Consider the following 24737-nt stretch of genomic DNA (forward strand, 5'->3'; position numbering starts at 1 on the left):
ATTAAAACCTGACAAGTTTTGCACGTTGTAAGACTTATATCATTAGGGCTGGTGGTACGTGAAAGTTTTACACAACAAAAGCCTATTAACAATTAATTACACATATTAGATGTTTTTGATAACTTCACTGATAATTGATATAATAATTGATATAATCAATTATATTTAACTTCACTGTTAAATATAATTGACAAACCAGAATACAAATGATAAATTCATTATTGTATGCACGTTGAACATTGCTAGTTGTTGCTATCACGTTCTGTGGTATCACATATGCTATATCCTAGGTCCATGGCATTTAAATTCTTAATAAAAGCAGACCATACTTGATGTAAAATTAAGCCTTGATTTTTATTGCATTATGTACAGATCCTAAGTATTTGTGAGGCTTCTTCAGATTTTCTTGTAAAACAGTTATTATCAATATATGATATTTTTGTTTGTTGCCAGAATACTTGATGGTTTAATGGCATGAAAACAGAACAGTGAATTAATTAAATACAGGTTTAATTGCTCCACTGTTTAATTTCTATCATATAGACATTACCTGGGATGTAATATATAAATAGTACTACATACAAAAACACATAAACAGTGAGTGAAAGATTATTTTTATCCTAAAGACCCCATGGAGTCAAAGACTCTTAGGAAGTCTATTTCATACACACACACAGCTCATCATACCTTGCCTTAAACACATTCAAATTCTCTGCTGACACCACACTCTCAGGCAAGGCATTCCAATCATTCACACTCTGCATTCAAAGAACCTTTTCACTTGCCTGCTCGCAGCTTCCAGGGATGACCTCTTGTTCTCCCCTGATCTCCCAGCATTTTATGAAAAACCTCTTCAACATTGATCCTATAACAACTCTTTACCAACTTGTATGTCTGTCATATCACCTCTCCTCCTATCCACTAGACTGTAAATTGCACTTTTTCAAAATTTCCTCATATTCAACATTTCAGAGATCAGAAACTACCTTAGTCAATTGCCTCTGAACCTTCTCCAACATCTCTTCATCCTTTTGAAAACCAGGTGACCAAATCTGTGCACAGTAGTCCATATGTGGCCTAATCAAGGCCTTACTTCTACAGGTCAATGTCCTCATTCCCAGAATTTGTTGTATTGTCCTCACAATTTTGGCAGTGTGTGTCCTCTAAATTTTAGATCCTTATCCACCATCACCCCAAGAGCTCTTATTTCCTCCATGCCCAACAATATATTCCCACCAAATCTAAATTCTACATTCCATCTTTGTTTCCTAAATTTTAAAACCTTACATTTTGCAACATGGAACCAGCATCCTCACTCCCATGCCCATTCACTCAATCTATTCAAGTCTTCTTATAAAGCCAGAACATCTGCTGTACTCCTCATAGTTCGTCCAAACTTTCGATCATCTGCAAATAACTGAATATCCCCATCCAAATCTTCCCTAATATCATTAACATACAAGTTAAACAGCAGTGGCCCTAAAAAAAGACCCCCTGAGGCACAGCACTAGTAACTTTCCTCTTCTGGGATATTTCTCCTTCATACACAACTTGCTGATACCTATCAGATAGCTAATCTCTAATCCAATGTACTAGTCTAATATCCAACCCCACCACTCTAGTTTCTTATCATGCAGTAATTATCAAAAGCTTTTGCAAAATCTGAGTATACTACTGTGAATCCATCTCCTTTTTCCAATGAAGCTGGCACCTTATTGTAATAAGTAAGTAGATTACTAAAACCTGACCTCCCTTTAGCAAATACATGCTGTCCAAATATAGTACCATATTGCCCATAAAAGATAAGTGAGACTAGAAGAGGGAATTGGCCCACTTGCTCTAAAATTCTTGGATGGGTGAAGGTGATGTTGACCATACTATTTTTTTATTTCTTGACATTACGTACAAGAAAATTATTACAATAATATGTACATGTTGAACTGATTTTCTTAGTTATTACTGATATGTTTCTTTTTAACCATTAGTTTCTAAAAACAGTATCATAGAATTGACACTGTTTCTATTTTATTTTTAATATTATTTCTATATTTAATAATAAGAAATAATGTCATTTCTATATTTAATAATAACAAATAATATTATTTTTATATTTAATATTTCTATTCTATTTTAATAGAATAAAATATAAAGTTGAATGTAGTTTCATATTAAATGTTCTTTTATTCTTATATAAATAAACTCATGACATAAAAATTATTTTTTTGTGTATATTATTACTTGGACATTATTGTTTGATCAAAAAGTCATATAGCCATATTCCAATTTTGTGTTCTTGTTATGATCCTATTTTTACAATGGTGTTCTATTCATCTTAATTCTGCTTATTTTCATAATTACAGTAGACCACTGTCAGGAAAAATGAAGTCATGCATAAATGAAGATAAACCTGCATGGTTGGGTGAATATGAAGGTATTGCTTCCTTCTTTCATTTTCAAGATTTATTTACCTTTGCTTTGTTGTTGATGTTGAGATATTTAAGTCTGTCAATTTTTTACCACATTGTACACTATGCCTGTACTAGATTGTTAAAACAATAAATATCTTAACTCCTTTTACTTTTTTCTTGATATTGTTATGATTTCTGTAGTTCGAGTAGATATTGTTTTTATGAACTTTGATATCCACAACACAAACTTACTTCTCTTTTCTAACTGTGCAGTGATTAATACATATTGCCCATCAGAATATGAGATATTCCTCACCATCCTCCAAACACTCTTGCTGCATGCCTCTATATGTTTTTACTTTATATGGTAATGATGTAATGAATGTTAATGAATGTTCCCCTTATGGTAAACAATCATCTGTCATATTTTCCAAAAGCCAACTAGGTTTGGAAATGCTATTACTGATCTCAAATTTAAGTATTATCTCAATTCAAAGAAAACTCTTCTACTATAGCAAAGTCAGTTATTACTCCAAATGCAATAAAAATATTTAATAAATCAAATATTATTTACAATTATCACATACATGACATATAAGATCAATTCATTATATCAAGAATTAAAATATTTAAACACTTACACACTTTCTCTGAAATTAATTGTACAAACAATTAGAGATAAATGTGTAATGCACTCAATTAAAAACTTTAGCAAACTCATAAACTTTCATCATTCTAAGCGAACTAAACAGATCAGATAATTACACCAATTGCCTATTCTGCATTTAAAGTTCATGGTATTAGTTCCATTTTCACTTCAAGAAAAGAATTTAACTGAGAATTTTGAGAGAACACTGCTTCCATTTCAAAATAAAGAATACAAGTTTTCACATGACATAATGGAAATACCTATTAGTTTCTTCTTCTTCCAGTCACTATAGGAATTATCAACAGCACTTAAGTAAAATCTCCATTTCTTTGTTAACTTTAGTAAATATTCTGGATCCTAATTATTCCATACTTGAATTTATCTCTCCCAAATGCTACACCTCTCTTTGCTCTATTATTTTTCTCAGTGTTTCCTGTTGCTAGCGAATGAAACGTTGAGTGACATCAGGCAGATTGCATTGGTTACATCTGGTCTCTTTGTTTTTATGTTTAGCTATATAGTTGTCAACACTTGCTTTTGTCCATAAATTTTGTTTCAAAAATTTTACTGAAGTATTATTATACCATACTCCTCTTCAGTATTTTCTTGCTTTATACATCTAGAACTTCTCTACGTATACTGAAGAAAATTAATTTTGGTTTTGGAAGTGATCTGGGCTGCTCTGATATCAACAACAGTAAGTGTTAACAGTACATCTACACAATTATTTAAATAAACATTTGCTCTTGGCCACTTTTACATGGCCATTTTACAAAACAAATAAACATTTTAATAAAATAATTGTAAATAATTAATGCAGTGTGTATTTTATTGGAATAATGTCCAATTTTTTTGTCTTTCATATTAGTATGTTGGGAAAATTTATAAAGTTGGAGTGTATAAATTTTCCCAACATACTAATATGAAAGAGAGCAAAAAATTAATGTTATTGCAGTAAAAAGAATCCCACAAAAAACAATTTCAAAAAATTATAAAAAATATAACATAGAATTGCGAAGTACAATAAAAAGTATACCCAGAAAATATCCAATTAAACCATAAAACTCAATGTTAAAAAAAATAAATAAATAAATAAATATTAGACTTTACAGACATGAAGATACACATCACCACTTATGGACATGCAAATCCAATCTGTTATTTGTCATGGAACTTCAGCATGCTTTAGATACACATCACAGAATCAATTGGAAAAATACTGTCGTGTTCCATCATAGTAAATTTAGAAGAGAAAGACTGTATTTAGAATCTGCTGCTGCTCTTAAAAATTAGCGTAATTTAAATAAATATGGTTGCATAAAACTTCCCGAAATATGGGAAACACTAATAATTCGAGATCCCAGTTTAAATCTTAAGCTGACAACAGGTGTCAATGGAGGGTACCTCACCTAGTTAGAACTCTAGTCTTCCATACAAGTGTTTCAGTTAGTTTTGTGCTGCCTTTGTGTGTGTTACAAATCTCATTTTGTACTCACTGATGATGTCTTTGTAACTGAGATGAAATATTTGGAGCATTAAATACTATTTTTAATAATTTCCTAGTGCTGTTTCACTCCATTAAAATATTTTATCATAAGTTTTCCTGCACTTAACCCTTAACATATGGAAGTTAAAAATGCAGCATACACTCAATGGCTCAAACTTAAAACACAAACCTATCACTCAGCTTGCATTACAGCTATAACAACAAATTCATAATCTAAAGCAGACTTTCTAAGTACCAAATGTACTAAGCTTGTCTCCCACACAATGGCAGTCATGTAAAATTCCTTGTTGAGTGTGCCATTTGTAAAATCGTAAAGTTTTGATATTGTTATTATTCTTAGACTGCACCAGTATGAAGAAATTCTTGCTCGCCTTATATTTAGTCCTCTATGTTAGATCGACTGCACTGTCTCACAAAACTTATCTACGTTATGATGTTATTTTCTTCTTATCTTAATTTGTGCACCCCCCCCCCCCTCTTGCCCTTTGTTCTTATCGCACATGTACGATTGCAGCTTATTCAATTTCCCATAATCTTCAGTCTGGACAAATTTATTTTATGACTGCGCCAGTCAGAGTGAATAATGGAAAGCGTAGCCATAGTATTCAACACTAAATACGAGACTGATCTTCTTGAATGGCAGTCAGTCTCAAGTAGAGTGATATGGGCAAATATCAGAATGGGAAACTGGACTGTGAGACTTATTTGTGCCTATGGCCCCACAGAAGGCTCTACTAAGGTAGAAGTGCAAGAATTTTTTGAGGCTCTAGAGCATAGGACACCAAATTGGTCGATATCGAGCCCCAGGGGTCGATATAACTTTGTTAGGGGTTGATTCGGGCTCAGGGGGCAATAGAAAAATATAAGACATCATTGTACGGGTAATATTTAATTCGGTTAACTTGGATTACCTTCATCCTGAATGACAACGCAATTAACAGTGAATCGTGGGAACAGTGACAAGAATAGGACCTGTAAGATGGAGTAAGGTCATGAAAATAATTATGGAGGTCAATCAAGTAGGCCAAAATGACGTATTTACCAATAAACGGATGTGGTGGTTCCCACCCGGCCGGTGCAACATTGCAACACGTGTAGAGTTGCTTATTTACTTAGATTTACACATATTCGATAACAGTCTCATTTTTGCGCGTTGACACACAAGTGAGCGTTAAGGTTCTAAAATTCATCAACATACATATTAGTTAATATTAAAATTACATAATGGTAAAATAGAGGGGTCGATAAAAAGTTAAGAACTCTTGAAGGGGTCGACGGTCAAAATGTTTGGCGACCCCTGCTCTAGAGAAAGCTACTGACACAATGAAAAAGGAAAAGTTGGTCCTTGTTGGGGATCTAAATAGCAGAGTATGAAGTGATTGTCAGACATACAAAAATATTTTGGGAAAATTTGGAGAAAAGAGCAAAGCTAATAATAATGGCAAATATCTGTTGGATTTCTGCTCAGAACATGGACTGATTATTACTAACACCATGTTCCAACATAAAAATGTGCACAAATTCACATGGAGAGAAGAGGCAAGGAATAAGAAAAGTCTCATTGACTATGTTATTGTTGATAGTGATGTTTTCTCCCTGGTGTGTGACACCAGAGTGTACAGAGGATTTGAAATTGGAAGTGATCACTATTTAGTCTTGAGCAGGAAAAAATTGAATTTCATATTGAAAAGAATAACATGTAAGAAAGTTTTAAAGCGAATAAAAGTTGAGCAGCTTTCAGATGTGAACTGTAGACTAAAATACACAAAGATTATTGAAGAAAAAATGAAAGCATTTGAGAACAGGAACCAAACCCTGGAGATTCAGTGGCAAACCTTTAAGAAAACCTTGATTGATTCTGCCAGAGAGGCATGTGGTGAGATTGTCTGCAAGGATAGAAAAATCAAAATTCCATGGTGGACACAAGAAGTTAAAGAGGCAGTGAAGGAAAAGAAGAAAGCATATCAAAAGTTCCTGACAAATAAGTCAGCACAAGCTGACTTATTTGTCAGGAACTTAGTTTTACACTTATTGTTGAAGAAGCTCAGAAATGGAGGAAAGAATGCTGTAAAAGGAATTAGAGATGATAAAGGCGACATGAAAACATATCCTTGAAAAAGATATCCTTGAAGTATGGAGTAATTACTTTGAAAAACTGCTAAATGAAACAAGCAGTGATGACAGCACAGTGGTAAAAAACACTGACCAGGCATGCAGTCAGGAATATATATCCATACTTGAAGTAGAAAAAGCCATCAAAAGCTTGAAATGTGGAAAGGCAGCAGGAGTAGATGATATTCGACCAGAAATGCTGAAGTATGGTGGTATAAGAGTCTTACAGTGGCTGCACTGCATAGTTCACAAAGCCTGGACAGAGGGACGAATTCCTGATGATTGGAGTAGATCTTTGATAGTACCCATATATAAAAAGGGAAATAAAACTGAATGTGAGAATTACAGAGGTATTTTTCTACTGAGTGTTCCTGATAAGATTTATGCTAGTGTTGGATTCTGAATGAAGAGAAATTTAAATTATTAATACTCTCCTCAGAATCCAACATAATCCACCACGGCAAAGGCTACATTTGTAAATATTATTTAATGTAAATCACTTGTTTATAATTTAATATTCATATAACTACCTTTAATTTTATCTAATATTTAATTATTTAATCAAGAACGTATGTATTAATAGTAGAAAAACTCTGTGATAAAATATTATTAAGCTATTTTAATTATTACTATGTTAATATTATAAGAACTTGTATTTGATAATTTAATTCGCATTATTTGAAATATAAATATTCTCTATTTATTCCTGTTTGTGAAAGTTTAACGTTATGTAATAGCTCACTTTTATTTATGTTTTGTTTTGTTGTCATGGAGACGCATGTAAGTAAGCGAGCGCGAGAATTGGAACAGAACGTGAAGAGGAGGTTTATTGAAAATGCTGTAAGTTTACTGGAAAGTTAAAGAGATCTCGAGTAGAATTTAGGCGGGAAAAATGGATATAAAAATCAGGAAAGCTGGAAAAAAAAGCATTAGGAGATTAGGGCATTAGAGATTTATTAGAGAGAGAGAGAGAAGGATTGGCATTAGGTTGGAATCGGGCATTCGGCAATCACACTGCAATAATAGCGAGTCGGCAAGTCACTCAAGCAACTAAATAAAGTCTACAAGTTGAGAAGCAGTTAGCTAATAAGTTTCTGAATAACAAATAAAGCAACGGAAGATAGCTGAGTGACTACTGAATTACTAGCGATATTTTCGTTGAGATTTATTTTCTGGGCCGACCTTTCAAGGACACACTGAAACGTGAGGCATAGTAAGAAGTAACTAGAGAATAAATAGAGGCAACAGGGTTGTGTTTAATGATAGCGGTGTTTAGAATTATACTGCCTAAAGAATTATTTGAATGCCGGAGGAATGAACATCTGTACGTATAAAACCCCAAGTTAAAGAATTATTGTGTATTGCCCTAATTCAAGAGTAATCAGTAGTGCTTCATACAAGAACATCTGATTATATGTATTGTATGAAGCACTACTGATTACTCTTGAATTCAGTAGAATTCAAGAGTAATCAGTTAGCCTCCTCTTCACGTTCTGTTCCAATTCTCGCGCTCGCTTACTTACATGCATCTCCATGACAACAAAACAAAACATAAATAAAATTGAGCTTTTACGTAACAAAGCGGAGAATTAAAAAAAGCGTAAAATCAAAAGTGTCTGTTTTTGAGGAGGTATTACTGCAATTTTTATTGTATTTGGAACTTAAGGAACTATGAAAAGACTATGATATAGAGATAACAGATTTATCTTGTCAGAGTTTGATTGTACTTATCGGAGAAGCTGAAGTGATTGTGATATCTTAATTACTGATTTGAAGTTAAGTGTAATATTTATGATTTTAAAATTAAATGTTTGTTTTTGTTAATGAAAAGTTGTATTTTGCCTGAATCTCTTTTACTGCACCATTCATAAAATATTCGAACCAAAGTGGGAAAATTAAGTAAGTTAAATATACTCGGCCAGTATATATAATAACATCATATAAAAGAGGATAGTTGTGAGTTGGTTTTTCTTCAATTCTTAAACTAATTCAGATATAAAGTGGCGCAGTCTATAAATATAAATTTTCTCTATATTGAATTAGAAATCAACTAGCAACTTATAATTTTGTTTAAGAACATCATAGTGACTAACATGTCGGATCCAAGGTAAAAATTTAGAAGTAGGAACCAACACTAGTATACTTGAGAAACTGTTGAGAAGAATTGTGGAAAAAAAGCTTGGTGAAGAACAAGTTGGATTCAGGCCAAATAGAGGCTCTCAGGATCAGATCTTCACTTTACGACAAATAGTCGAGAAATCATGGGAATATAACAGAGATCTGTATTTAAGTTTTGTCGATCTGGAAAAGGCATATGACAAGGTACCAAGAGAGAAGCTATTCAATACGCTATGGTTATATGGTTGCAATGGGGCATTATATCAAGCAATACTTAGTCTTTATTTAAGTTGTAAATCAGCAGTTAGGATTGAAGGAAGTACAGGAAGATGGTTTAATATTAAATCTGGTGTTAGACAAGGTTGTACATTATTCCTTCTGTTATTCATTATCTATATGGATCACATTATGAAGGCAAGTGGTATTAAACCTGATATCAAAATTGGAGATGTTAATGTCAGCTCTTTGCTTTATGCAGACGACGTTATACTTCTAAATAAATCTGCTACAAGTCTGCAAGATTCCCTGACTAAATTGAATAACTATTGTAATAGATATGGTATGGAGGTCAGCAATAAAAAGAGTGAGACAATGAAAACAGGAAGAATTGTTGAAAATGCCAACTGCTTTGTGAATGGAGAACCTGTGGAACAAGTAAAACATTTCAGCTACTGAGGCACAATTTTTAGTGAAGGTGGTAAATTAAATATGGAAATAGACAACAGAATCAACAAAGCTGGTATGGTGGGAAGTCAATTGAATAAATTCATATGGAATAAGAGAGAAATTAGTCAGAACACTAAATTAGCTGTATATAAGACAGTGTTCAAACCAGTTTTAACTTATGGATCTGATAGCTGGGTCAGAAATAAAACACTTGACCAAAGACTAGAGACCACAGATATGAGTGTCCTGAGAAAGATTAGGGGCATGAACAGATGGCATCAGTGGCAATATCGTATTAATAACGAGGATATTAGGAAAGAACTTGACATTGTCAGCATCCAGGAATGTGTTAGCAGAGCTAATCTCAGGTGGTATGGTCACTTAAATAGAATGGGAGAGGAAAGATTAGCAAAACAAGTGTTCTCTGCGAGGTTGGCAGGAAAAAGATCCATTGGAAGACCAAGATATACATGGATTGATACGGTACAAAGTGCCTTAGACAATAGAAATATAAGATCTGATAATGTTGGCGTCTTCACAAATAACAGACTGATTTGGAAGAAAATTGTAGATAGGAAGTTAGTAATAATGTAAATTTTTCATGTAGTACTATCATATCCTGTACACCCCTTGAGAGTACATGGCAGGAATTTGATGATGATGACTTATCGTGCGAGATTTTACAGTCAAGCCTTCTGGTCCCTTGCCAAGACTATTGGACTAAATTTCTGCCCTACCATGTTTCCACCTGTTTCCCATCCTGATGGAATAATGAGACCATCTCCTAAAGATAAGGCAGATCTCTTGGTGTCAGTCTTCTCTGCCAACTCTTCTTTTGACAATCAAGACAAATCTTCCTCTGTTTCACAAACAAGTATTCAGTCTTCCTCCTCTGATTTTTCAATATAGGGACATCAGCAAAATACTCAGTAGTTTTGATGATATTAAGTTGTGCTCTTAGTACAATTGGTACTAATTAACACCCATCCTGCATTTCATTTACACTCTGTCCTATTCATCTGGTATCGCATCTATCAGACAGCATGGTAGGAAGCATTCATCTACTCTGTTCCTTATATATATAAAAAAAAAAAAAAAGCCAACAACAAAGTATCATCTAATTGTGTTCATGTTGATACCCTCACAGTGAATCAGAAAACCATCATCAGCCAGCCTCTTTACTAGCTAGAGCAGTGTTTCATAATATTTTTCATGTGGCGATCGCCTTTTATAATAGCCAAGTAACCTGCAACCCCTACCACATTTGCATAAAAAGGCAATTTTAATAGAGCAAAGAAAACACATTCAAAATAGATTTTTCAGAATTAATTCTAACCTAATTAAGCTAACATTTAATGTGATGGTTGTATTTGCATCTGGGCAATGAGCTTCAAAATTTGCAGCTGAGTGTTTGTTAAAGCCAACCTCATATCATTCTCAGCATTCAGTTTCTTGGCTTTGTTTTGATATGAAGAAGCATTAAAAATCCACATTTGCATATGTAGAGGCAAATGGAAATAAAACTCCAAAAACACTGGTGCTCGACAGTTAGTGGGTGATTTTCATTATATCGCTAACTAAAGGTGGTTGACTATTGGCAAACTAAGTTCATGCCAGATTGCATTAGATGGCCCACCACGGATATTATTGAAATAAGTGTTGAAAAATCTTCATGGTGAAATTTCCTACAATAATAATTGCAGCTAAAAATAACTACCCTGACACCATGCACACAGAAAACACTTTGCAACTCTCTCGGGGATTGTGACCTCCAGGTTGGGAACCTGGGATCTAGACTCTCGGTTAATTAGTGATCACCAGTACATCGTACATGATGTTACTGGTGATCATTAATTAACTCTACAGCAGACCCCCCCACCCCTCTCTCAGTAGCCTTATCCTACCCATTTTTGGAGACAGGCCATAGAAAGATTTGGAGAATCTCTTGCTGTATTCTTGATATTCAGGAGTGACAGCATGATATTTCTGAGATATTTAATCAAGTCTGACATCACAGCCTTCTTTCCAATCTGTCTTCTTTTGGTCTCTCTCCAACCCTTTGTAAGTGGATTGCTATTTTCCTCTGACCATGGTGGGTGAATTCCTCTCAGAGGATTTGTCCATTCATGCCAGAATACTACAAGGCTCTGCTTTTATGTGCACTCTTTCTCCTATACACCTATGATCTTCTCTCATTAACATCCAACCTTATTCATAGCTTTGCTTATCACAATACACTACATTCCTCTTTATCATTCACAAAACCTTGTAGTATTCAGATGACTCAAGCTTCAAATTCTTCTGTGGTCAACATCATAAACACCAATCTTCTAGCCATCAAGCAAAGTTAATTTAACATGTTCGCTGCCAACTATGAGTATACTCGTTGGTATATGAGCATCACAAGCCAACTACGAATATACTCGTATGACACTTACCGCCGACAACGAGATTACCCATATTGACCTTGAAGAAGTGAAAACGCTTGGCGTGTGGAGCTAGCAGCAAAAGTGTGTATACTCGTAGTTGGTATATGAGCCCCCATAAGCCAACTACGAATATACTCATATGTCGATTACCACTGGCAACGAGATTACCCATACTGACCTTGAAGAAGTGAAATTGCTTGGTGTACGGTAACAAACTATGCCCGAGTAGCTTGGCAGCGAGTGTGTTAATGAATTTTAATACTACCAAAACAGAATCCTGCCTTATTTCCTAGAAGAAAGACCACACTTCACTCTTCATCACCTTTGATAACACTCAACCAAGGTTAGTTTTGTTTACTTGGGCTGTCTTTTCACATCTAGCTCATCCTGGCATAAATGCAGTAATCTACCATTTATCTGACTTTCAAAACAATGATTACTTCAATTAACTGACCCTTGTATGTCAACAAAATTCTGGTACAGCACCATGCTATTGTATGTTCACAAATCCAGCCCTTCAAACTATCAGAATGGCAAATGGCTTTCTTGTTGTAATCAGGATAAATGGTATTGTACATTCGTGTCCTTGGCTTCTTCAACCTCAAAAAATGCTTCATATGCTTTTTTGCTCTAAACATTATTTCTCTTCTGCTCAGCTCCTCACACTTTATAAAGTCCAAAAATTTATGCTTTATTTCTGCTTTATGTTACTTGCATAGGTACTTATTTCCATGGAAGTTGCACCATTGAACTGGCCATTCACTGTTCCTCCCCATTCCTCTAATCAAGTATTGACCATGCAATTGCTGGTCAGCATTTATATATGATTGAAATCCTGACTCACCAAACTAACTTCTCATCCTCATCTTTCTGTATATCTCTGTGCATTTGGAACAACTTTTTTTCATATATCATTTTCTACAATGCATGCAACCTTCTGGTTTACAACAAATACATCAGCATACTTCTGTCTTCTCTCTGATCACTTGGCTGCATGCACTGTTATGTTATTTGTCTTGAGATGTCTTGCGTGGACCGATAAAAGACACCAAGAAATTATATTCTTGGTTTCATCCTTTATCCAAGTGTAAGCAAACAAAGTTTGTTCCTTGGGAACTTTACCCACTGCAAAACTTTCATTAAATAACCAGGTCAAGGCATAACTGTTGTGCACATTTCTTAAGAATGCATGGTGATATGTCATTCATTCCCACAGCTTTATTAATATCAAACGCAATCAACACCTGATACTCCTCTGATTCTTTCACTTCCAGTTTCTGCTAATACTTGCCTCCTTCTATATATTGCATGGCATTACTTATGCCAGCATGATATATCATGATAAAGTGATCATTCTATAATTCCACTATATCCTTTGCATTGGTCACTCTGCTGCCACGACTATCCACCAGTGTCATCCTGCCATAATTATTTTTCCTCTTGCTTGCAATATAACAGAAGCATTCTCTTGAATAAACCTCCTAACCAGCCAGGATGTATATATATGTTCAACTAATCCTGGATACAATTTGGACCACCTGTCGAAAGAACATAGATCATCATCATCATCAAATTCCTGCCATGTACCCTCAAGGGGTGTACAGGATATGACAGTACTACATGAAAAATTTACATCATTACTAACTTCCTATCTACAATTTTCCTCCAAATCAATCTGTTACTTGTCAAGACTCCAACATTATCAGATCTTATATTTCTATCGTCTAAGGCACTTTGTACCGTATCAATCCACCTATATCTTGGTCTTCCTCTGGGTCGTTTTCCTATCAACTTGGCATAGAACACTTGTTTTGCTAATCTTTCCTCTCCCATTCTATTTAAGTGACCATACCACCTGAGATTAGCTCTGCTAACGCATTCCTGGATGCTGACAATGTCAAGTTCTTTCCTAATATCCTCATTTTAATATGATATTGCCATTGATGCCATCTATTCACACCTCTAATCTTTCTCAGGACTCTCATATCTGCGGTCTCTAGTCTTTGGTCAAGTGTTTTACTTCTGACCCAGCTCTCAGATCCATAAGTTAAAACTGGTTTGAACACTGTCTTATATACAGCTAATTTAGTGTTCCAACTAATTTCTCTCTTATTCCATATGAATTTATGCAATTGACTTCTCACCATACCAGCTTTGCTGATTCTGTTGTCTATTTCTATATTTAATTTACCATCTTCAGTAAAAATCGTGCCTAAGTAGTTGAAATGTTTTACTTGTTCCACAGGTTCTCCATTCACAACACAGTTGACATTTTCAATGATTCTGCCTATTTTCATTGTCTTTGTCTTTTTATTGCTGACCTTCATACCATATCTGTTACAACAGCTATTCAATTTAGTCAGAGAATCTTGCAGACTTGTAGCGGATTTATTTAGAAGTATAACATCATCTGCATAAAGCAAAGAGCTGACATTAACATCTCCAATTTTGATATCAGGTTTAATATCACTTTTCTTCATAATGTGATCCATATAGATAATGAATAACAGAGGGGATAATGTACATCCTTGTCTCACACCAGATTTAACATTAAACCATCTTCTTGTACTTCCTTAAATTCTAACTGCTGACTTACAACTCAAATAAAGACTAAATATTGCTTGATATAATGCCCCATTGACACCATATAACTGCAGCGTATTGAATAGCTTCTCTCTTGGCACCTTGTCATATGCCTTTTCCAAATCGACAAAACTTAAATACAGATCTTTGTTATATTCCCAGGCTTTCTCGACTATTTGTCGTAAAGTGAAGATCTGATCCTGACAGCCTCTATTTGGCCTGAATCCAGCTTGTTCTTCACCAAACTTTTCTTCCACAATTCTTTTCAACCGTTTCTCAAGTATACTTGCATAGATCTTGCCAGGAACACTCAGTAGGGAAATACCTCTGTAATTCTCACGTTCAGTTTTATTTCCCTTTTTATATATGGGTACTATGAGAGCTCTACTCCAATCATCGAGAATTCGTCCCTCTGTCCAGGCTTTCTGAACTATGCAGTGTAGCCACTGTAAAACTTTTATACCACCATACTTCAGCATTTCTGGTCGAATATCATCTACTCCTGCTGCCTTTCCACATTTCAAGCCTTTGATGGCTTTTTCTACTTCAAGTATAGATATGTATTCCTGACTGCATGCCTGGTCAGTGTTTTTTATCACTGTGCTGTCATCACTGCTTGTTTCATTTAGCAGTTTTTCAAAGTAATTACTCCATACTTCAAGGATATCTTTTTCTCCTGTTTTCATGTCACCTTCATCATCTCTAACTCCTTTTACAGCACTCTTTCCTCCATTCCTAAGCTTCTTCAACAACCTCCAGAATATTTTGTCATCTTCTTTATATTTATTTTCTATATTCTTGCCAAAGTCCTCCCATGACTTTTGTTTAGCTAGTTTTACACACTGTTTAGCTTTCTTACATTTGTCTCGGTATTCTGTAAGAGTAAAAGCTAACTTATTTGCCAGGAACTTTTGATATGCTTTCTTCTTTTCCTTCACTGCCTCTTTAACTTCCTGTATCCACCAGGGAGTTCCGATTTTTTTATCCTTGCACACAACTTCGCCATATGCCTCTCTGGCAGAATCAATCAATGTTTTCTTCAGAGTTTGCCACTGAATCTCCAAGGTTTGATTCCTGTTCTCAAACTCTTTCATTTTCTTTTCAATAATCTTTCTGTATTTTAGTCTACAGTTCACATCTGAGAGCTGCTCAACTTTTATTCGCTTTAAAATTTTCTTACATGTTATTCTTTTCAATATGAAATTCAATTTTATCCTGCTCAAGACTAAATAGTGATCACTTCCAATTTTAAATCCTCTGTACACTCTGGTGTCACACACCAGGGAGAAAACATCACTATCAACAATAACATAGTCAATGAGACTTTTCTTATTCCTAGCCTCTTCTCTCCATGTGAATTTGTGCACATTTCTATGTTGGAACATGGTGTTAGTAATAACCAGTCCATGTTCTGAGCAGAAATCCAACAGATATTTGCCATTATTATTAGCTTTGCTCTTTTCTCCAAATTTTCCCAAAATATTTTTGTATGTCCCACAATCATTTCTTACTCTGCTATTTAGATCCCCAACAAGGACCAACTTTTCCTTTTTCATTGTGTCAGTTGCTTTTTCTAAAGCGTCAAAAAATTCCTCCACTTCTACCTTAGTAGAACCTTCTGTGGGACCATAGGTACAAATAAGTCATTGTCCAGTTCCCCATTCTCATATTTGCCCACATTACTCTACTTGAGACTGACTGCCATTCAAGAAGATTAGCCTCGTATTTTGTGTTGAATACTATGGCTACTCCTTTTCCATTGATTGTCATTGCCTGAATATAACAGTTTGTATTTATTGCTCAGAAAGATCTCACCAGTTTTGGTCTTTTTTGTTTTAGTCACCCCTATTATGTTGATCTGGTACTTATCTAATTCCTCAGCTAGCTCCATTTCTTTGCCATTCAGGCTTCTTATGTTGATAGTACCGATCTTTAACTCTGGTGATGTTGTGTTCGGGTTTGTTTTCAGATTTGTTCCAGTAGCTGACTTTTCGCTGTTCGCCCTGGTTCCCTGGCGAAAACAACGGGGGCCTTGTTTAACCGTGCGACGCCCCAGCCGGCATGAAATTTTGTCATGTTGTGCCATCATTTTTTATTTTGGTTTAACCAATAAGAATACAATTTGGTCGGCTAAATCCCAAATTTCCAGCCCATCCTCGTTCGTTCAGTATCAAAGTAGATACCCAACAGGGTGCACCACGAGAAGGTGAGGATTGGACATTAGGACCCTGTTCGGTTCTCCGCATTCCTTTAAAGGCTATGTGGAGGTCTCCTCTCAGTTATACAGCTTTGACCCTTAAGCAATTTGGCCATCATGTCCATTAGAAGGTGTGATAATCTTTCATGCTGCAGAGAACACTTAGCCAGATTACTTTGCATATATAGCTACTTTCAGTTACCTATGGCAAAAAACGCAGTTGCTTGCCATTTGCTTGGTCACTGGAATCTAAGTTGTATTAGACTTAATACAAGTTATATTTATTTTTGCTACTTGTTTTATTGTATAATTATAGTTTTTAATGTCAGTGCAAATAAGAGATCCTTTCATATTTCTTCACATAATATTGTATCACTCTTAAGAGCAATGCCACTATCATTTTTTTGCTAATTATCTTAGTCGCTAATACATTTTATTCTTCCAGAACTTGATTCAAGATAATTATTTTTGTCAAACAATTATTTTATAAATTAATGAAAATCTGAATCTTAAAATAAATACAGCCTCCATCTGTTTCAAATTAAGTTTTCTTAATTTGAAACAGATGGAGGCTGTATCAAATTAAGTTTTCTTCATGTCACTGACAAGAATCAAACCCAGCTCAGTCAATATAGATGAAGCCTTTGGTCAGAAAGACCTGGGTTTGATTCCTGTCAGTGACATGAAGAAACTTTATCTGGTCTCTTTTGATGAATGGTAAGTTAGCTGGTCTCATACAGAGGTAGGATTTTTTTTTCACCTCTGGTTTTTTGCCAACCCAGAACAGGTGTGTTCATGAGGCAAACCAGCCCTGTGAACACACCTGGATTACAGTCATGAATATGTCCCAGCCATATGCTGGTTCTGAGATGTTTATCTGTAGCTGAGCCAAGAAAAGTACATATCTTGTTAATAAATAAAAATAATAAAGGGCACTTTTATACCAACAGAGCTAAGTAATTTAGCTATACCTTTTTGAGGTGCCTTTAACACAGGGAATGGTGACATGACAGAGCACATCTGTATCACTATTTTGATGAGAGGCAGATAAGGAAACTCTATAATTATTATCTTTTCAACGTATGATTCGGTAATACCATTAATAAGGACAGTTGACTTGATGTGATTTATTTCTTGGGAGAGCAGCAATTCATTGAACACAAAGAGAGTGTGCTTGATGTACTACTAAGTCTTAATAGTGCCAGAATTTTGACAATTATGATGGTATGAAAGAGGATGAAAGTAGATTCTCGTGTTTTCTTTCTGAATACTGAGGAGTGAAGGCTACCATCTGGTTGGTGAACTAATAAGAGATCTAAAGAGACAATCTAATTGTTCTCATCTAACTCAAGAGTGAACTGGATATGATTGTGGAGGTTGTTGATCTTATTGACAAACTCATGAAGATCTGTACAGGATCCAAGCCAAACCACAAAATCATCATCAATATATCTGTACCATAAGGTTGGCTTAGGAAGGATGCTATTCAGTATACATTGTTCAAATCTTTCCATGCAGTAATTAACTAGTGTGGGAGAAAGAGGATTACTAATTGCTGTGCCCTCAATTTGTTGGTGAAGTTCATTTTGGAATGTAAAGTAACCAGAATGAATGATAAAGTCGAATAGGCTGACAATATCTGCCCAAACAAGTTTGCTTGAGGAAGTTAAGTGTTTCATCTAAAGGAATATTTGTAAATAAGGATACAATATTTAGGCTGAAAAGGAGATCACCTGGTCACAGATGAAGCTCTGATATCTTTTCTTTAAAGTGAGAACTATTTTTGACAAATGGAGACTTTCCTGTGAATGCTGAAAGCAATTTTGAAAGGTGTTTTGCAATTTTGTTACGTGGAGAACCAATGCAGTCCACCAAAGGACATAACGGAATATTCATTTTGTGGACTTTTGACAATCCATATAAATGAAGAGGATGCCCACGATAACACTTTAATTTCTTCTTGGATTCCTCATCCCAATTAGAAACATTATCTATAAGAGTGTTTAAATTCCTAATCTGGATTCCATTACTACCTGTGATTGACTGCAGTGGTTCTCTATGTTACAAAATTGCAAAACACCTTTCCAAATTGTTTTTGGCATTCACAGGAAAGTCCTCTTCATTTGTGAAAAATAGTTCACTTTAAAGAAAAGATGTCAGAGCTTTGTCTTTGCCCAGATGATCTCCTTTTGTTTCTCATGTAACATACTGTCCACCTCTCTCTCTCATTTTTATCTACAGTTCCTGTTTGATTTCATTTGTCATCCACTTTACACCAAATCAAATTAAACTTGCCAAGAAACTATATTCTTGTTTCATCTTTTATCCAAATATAAGCAAACAGAGTTTGCACATGTAGTATTTTCACGGCTAGGCTAATTTTATATAGAGACTAATGACTTCACATTAATTGCCTTATCCCATAATGCAAAGCACACATCCTTTGGATGTGTATTACATTATGGGAAGTGTATTACATTATGGACCACTATCCAAACCATTTTTGATCTCTATTGAGGTCTCATCAATGGGAGCCAGACCCAGAAGAGATACCAAGATAGAAGGCCACTATGCAGATTTGAATCAATCTGCGTAGTGGTCCCTTCCCAAAGTATAGCATTATACACGTCCAAAAGGATATGCTTGCATTATGGGATACTAAGGCAGTTAATGTGAAGGGTCTAATGACCCTATATACAAGTAGCTTAGTCATGAAGATACTTAACATGCATTTTTTGTTTGCTTACACTTGAATTAAACAAGAATATAATTTTTTGGCAAGTTTAATTTAATTTAGAACCAAGTGAAAAAATTTTCTACTGCTATTTACACCATATTGCTTTATCTTTTTTTCTTGAAGAATGCTATTTGTCAGTGCTGTTGACAAATATTTCTTCACTAGCTCCAATTCACTGCTAGAAGAAAGAACTGCCTGCACACACTGCAGTTCTTCCTTCTATGGAACTACCCCAACTTAATTTCTAATATTATTATAATTACCTTTCTTATAATTTCACATAAATCTGTTTCTCTTTAGAGCTTGTCCGTTCTGCCTCTTTAAGTCAATACTACATATTCACCTTCACCAACAGCTGGAAAAATTAGCATCTCCATTACAATCAGTTCCTCTGACGTAAAGACCAAATCCATAAATCTCAATCCTCATGTTCTCGATCCCTCAAATATCAACAATTTCATGTCTTTGTTATATGCTGTTGCTTTTGTCTAATTTGTGCTGTTATAGTCAAAATCTCGTTTGATCGTCACTTTTGCACACGCTAAATTGTTTTTCCCAAACATTTCCTGCTTATTACTTTCTGTGTTCCTTGATTTATAGCAGTGTTTCACTAAATATTTTGTCCTACCTACCTTCACTTCACATTCAAAACTATTAGTGACATTTTCTTCCAAATTCTCCACTCTGAGAGGACTCAACCACTATACTTCTATTACTGTCAAGACATCATCTTCAGACAACCATGTTTCACTGATTCCAATAATCTTCTGACAGCCTGAAGCTATTAATGCCATACCAATTCACTTCCTTTATTCCTTCCTGGCATTTATTATTATTATTCGTGACACCTCCAAGGAGTCTGAAAACTCATCGCGGGAGGACACGTACTGTACAACTCTCCATCTCCGCTACTACAACCAAACCTCGACTACCAATCACCTACATCAACGGCATCTACTGCCCACAACCACCACCACGACAGCTAGTATTTTTTTTTGTCTGTAAATTGTGTGTGTTCTGATGGGCCAATTTCTCTGTATGCGGGATGAAAAACCCAAGTTTGTGGGAGAAAAATCCCTTCTGCCTCCATATGAGATCGGCTAACTCACCTTCAATTGAAAAAGTCCATATAAAGATTCCTCCCATCATGACGAAAATCGAACTTAGACCTTTTCTAATCGAAGGGCGTAACAACCATCGTTCTTCCAATTGCGCTATGGAGGCGGCAACATTTGTATAGAGAAACGTTAATGATTGCCACCATTTCTGTACCCATTATTATTCCCTTCAAATTCCATTTGACTCTGCAGTATACAATACATTCTCCCATCTCTCAAGTGACTTTCCCCACAAGATGCCATTCTTGTTTCTATCTCCACCCTGACAGCTCTAGTTTCCCTGTCCTAACACTCTCGCTTGCCCTCAGAACACCAAATCTCTCCAGATGCCCACACCCTTCCATGTTCAAATGCAGTCTGTCTCTTGTATAGAATTCTCTTCTCTCCTCATCTCCCATCTCCCAAGTGACCTTCCCCACAAGATGCCATTCTTGCTTCCATCTCCACCCTGACAGCTCTAGTTTCCCTGTCCTAACACTCTCACTTGCCCTCAGAACACCAAATCTCTCCAGATGCCCACACCATTCCATGTTCAAATGCAGTCTGTCTCTTGTATAGAATTCTCTTCTCTCCTCAAATGTACTCCAAGCATCCACATATTCTATACCTCTCTTTTGATGCATCTTCGTTATCATACCACATATGATTGCTGCTTGGAATAAATTATATTCTGCCCATGAAGTACTATAGAGATTCATGTAGATCAATCGAGATGATATAATTTTTCAATATCTAACAATAGAAATACTTTGTAGCAGTTTCTTATATTATAAAAGAACTTTCTCTTGTCATAAGGTTTGTAATGAATGAATGGGAAAATCTGTTTTTTTGAATTAGATCATTATGCATTATTTTTCTTAATTGTTGAAACCATTAATTAGGATTTACTACCTGTCACAAAACAGTTGTGTGTGTGAGAGAGAAACTGTGATGGATTTTAAATTTTCCATCCACTAATAAGCTATTCTCATTATTGTGATTTTTGGCCTTCTTTCTTAACTGTTTACAATTATTTAACACATTACATGAAGTTACCTTTCACAGATTGGTCATTTCATATTTGGCAAGTGCAAAAGACATACATCAAAAGCATAAATAGAATATGAAATTATTGTCTTTAGGAATGTTTAAGCCTGCAATTTTTGTATTGTTATGGAATATGCCATAGGAAATGGAAGATCATTTCGTATATTAATTCTTCCATTTGAATTGCAAAGTTTACATTATTAAAACTGGTTCATAATTTTATCAAAATGTTATTTCTTACATAAGCAAAATCATTGGGAAAATAGGTCATTATGTGTATATTAATCTGATTATACATATTAAAAAGCTTAAGTTTGTTCATTATTCATATTAGTGCTTCAGGGTATAAACAACACCAAAAGATGAAAAAATAAAATGATTTATACTACTCACTAATATTTTTCTAGTTTTCTACACAGCATCATCAGGCACAGATTATAAACTGTGACAAATACATAAGCACTACACTAAAACATTAGAAACAATTCAATTTGTGACTGACATAAAACTGTTGTCCTAACAAGGCATCCTTTATGGACTTGTTTTCATCATCATCATCAAATTCCTGCTATGTACCCTCAAGGGGTGTACAGGATATGATAGTACTACATGAAAAATTTACATCATTACTAACTTCCTATCTACAATTTTCCTCCAATTCAGTCTGTTAATTGTTAAGACTTATTCAATATTATCAGACTTTAAGTTTCTGTCTTCTGAGGCACTTTTTACTGTATCAATCCACCTATATCTTGGTCTTCTTCTGGGTCTTGTCTTTTTCCTGCCAACCTGGCAGAGAACACTTGGTTTGCTAATCTTTCCTCTCCCATTCTGTTTAAGTGACCATACCACCTGGATACTAATAACTTCAAGTTCCTTCCTAATATTCTCGTTATTAATACAATATTGCCATTGATACCATCTGTTCATGCCCCTAATCTTTCTCAGGACACTCATATCTGTGGTCTCTGGTCTTTGGTCAAGTGTTTTATTTCTGACCCAGCTATCAGATCCATAAGTTAAAACTGGTTTGAACACTGTCTTGTATACAGCTAATTTAGTGTTCCGACTAATTTCCCTCTTATTCCATATGAATTTATTCAATTGACTTCCTACCATACCAGCTTTGTGTCAAGGGTTTATTAATCATCGGACCTCAAACCGTTTACAGGATAAGGTGGTCAGCCCTATGCCCCAGTGTATCCTATGTCCTGTAATGTTGAGTTCTTAAGGCCCGTTTGCCTGCTTTGTGGGATGAAAAAACCAGGATAAACTTGGGGGGGGGACCCTATTTTCTGTTCTGTTCTGGTTCCTGTTTTCAAACTCTTTTTATTTTTTCTTCAATGGTCTTTGTGTATTTTGGTCTACGGTTCACATCTGAGAGCTGCTCAACTTTTATTCGCTTTAAAACTTTCTTACATAATGAAATTCAATTTTATCCTGCTCAAGACTAAAGTGATCACTTCCAATTTCAAATCCTGTGTACATTCTGGTGTCCTGTACCAGGGAGAAAACATCACTATTGACATTAACATAGTCAATGAGACTTTTCTTATTCCTTGCCTCTTCTCTCCATGTGAATTTATGCACATTTTTATGTTGAAACATGGTATTAGTAATAACCAGTCCATGTCCTGAGCAGAAATCCAACAGGCATTTGCCATTATTATTAGCTTTGCTCTTTTCTCCAAATTTTCCCAAAATATTTTTGTATATCTGTCAATCATGTTCTACTCTACTATTTAGATTCCCAACAAGCACCAACTTTTCTTTTTTCATTGTGTCAGTTGCTTTCTCTAAAGCAGTGATGGTGAACCTTTTTACCCAGGTGTGTCAAACATCTTTTTTTTTTTTAAATATTGACGTTTTTGATGTGCCACTTGCATACATGCATTATAAATTTAACTACTTAATCATAGATGGTGACTTATAGATATCATATTAGGCTATTTATTTAATAGGACATTGATATACAATCCATGAATTCATATTATACAATTAATTTAATAAACTGAAATTATTGAAAGTAGTTTTTTCATCAGAATACCAATATTTTTCAACATCCAAGGTGTGTCACCTGAAACCCTCAAATGCGTCTGTGCTGACACGCGTGTCATAGGTTCACCATCACTGCTCTAAAGCCTCAAATTCCTCCACTTCTACCTTAGGAGAACCTTCTACGCACAAATAAGTCTCATTGTCCAGTTCCCCATTCTGATATAATAAATTTAGTTTAATCCTTTATCCAAGTGTAAGCAAACAAAGTTTGCTCCTGAAGATACTTCAGGCACAAACTTTGTTTACTTACGCTTGGATAAAGGATTAAACTAAATTTATTATAGTCTAACCAAGTGGAAAATAAACTTCCTCATTCTGATAATTGCCCATATCACTCTTCTTGAGACTGCCTGCCATTCAAGAAGATTAGCCTCGTATTTAGTATTGATTACTATGGCTACTCCTTCTTTCTCTTATCAAGAGAAAGAAGCAATAAATACAAAATGTATGTTATATTCAGGCAATGACAATCTTTTGTATTTGTTGCTCAGAGAGATCTCACCAGTTTTTGCCTTTTCTATTTCAGTCACCCCTATTATGTCTATCTGGTACTTATCCAATTCACCAGCTAGCTCCATTTCTTTGCTATTCAGGCTTATGTTGATAATACCATTCTTGAACTTTGGTGATTTGGAGTTGGGATGGGTTTTAGGATTTGTTCCAGTAGCTGATTTTTGCTATTTGCCTTGGTTCCCTGGCAAAAACAAATGAGGCCTTGTTTAACTGGGCGATGCCCCAGCCGGCATGAAATTCTGTCATGTTGTACCATCATTTGAATTTTTTAAGCCAATAAGAATACAATTTGGTCAGCTAAATCGCAAATTGCCTCGTTCGTACCTAACATGGTGCACCATGAGAAAGTGAGGATTGGACGTTAGGTCAGAAGCCCTGGTCAGTTCTCCTTATTTTGTTTAAAGACTATGTAGAGGTCTCTTCTCAGTTGTACAGTTTTGACCCTGAAGCACCTCTGGACTTGTTTTAGAGAAATTAATTTGATGGACAAAAAAATTACACCTGCGAACATCTTTATGGCAAGTCAAGATTAGCAGACCTTGCTCTGGATACTCCTTCACATGGGATTAAATGGAAGAATGCATCAGTTTTACACAGTAGTTGCATTAGTCCCAAA

The 24737-nt window shown here is 35.2% G+C and overlaps 1 protein-coding gene across 3 annotated transcripts in view; it reads left to right on the forward strand.

The window, feature by feature from the left end:
- Positions 1-24737, forward strand: part of LOC150107973 (katanin-interacting protein-like) — a 726539-nt gene that overhangs the window by 336555 nt on the left and 365247 nt on the right. For all 3 annotated transcript variants that reach the window (XM_090415492.1, XM_090415493.1, XM_090415494.1), the window contains one exon: positions 2361-2431. In XM_090415492.1, coding sequence (XP_090271618.1) covers positions 2361-2431 — 71 coding nt within the window. The remainder of the gene's footprint in view (positions 1-2360; positions 2432-24737) is intronic.

This window comes from Typopeltis vanoorti, chromosome 3, assembly GCF_054136105.1.
Source record: "Typopeltis vanoorti isolate ZY-2024b chromosome 3, IOZ_Tvanoo_1.0, whole genome shotgun sequence".
Lineage (NCBI taxonomy): Eukaryota > Metazoa > Arthropoda > Arachnida > Uropygi > Thelyphonidae > Typopeltis > Typopeltis vanoorti.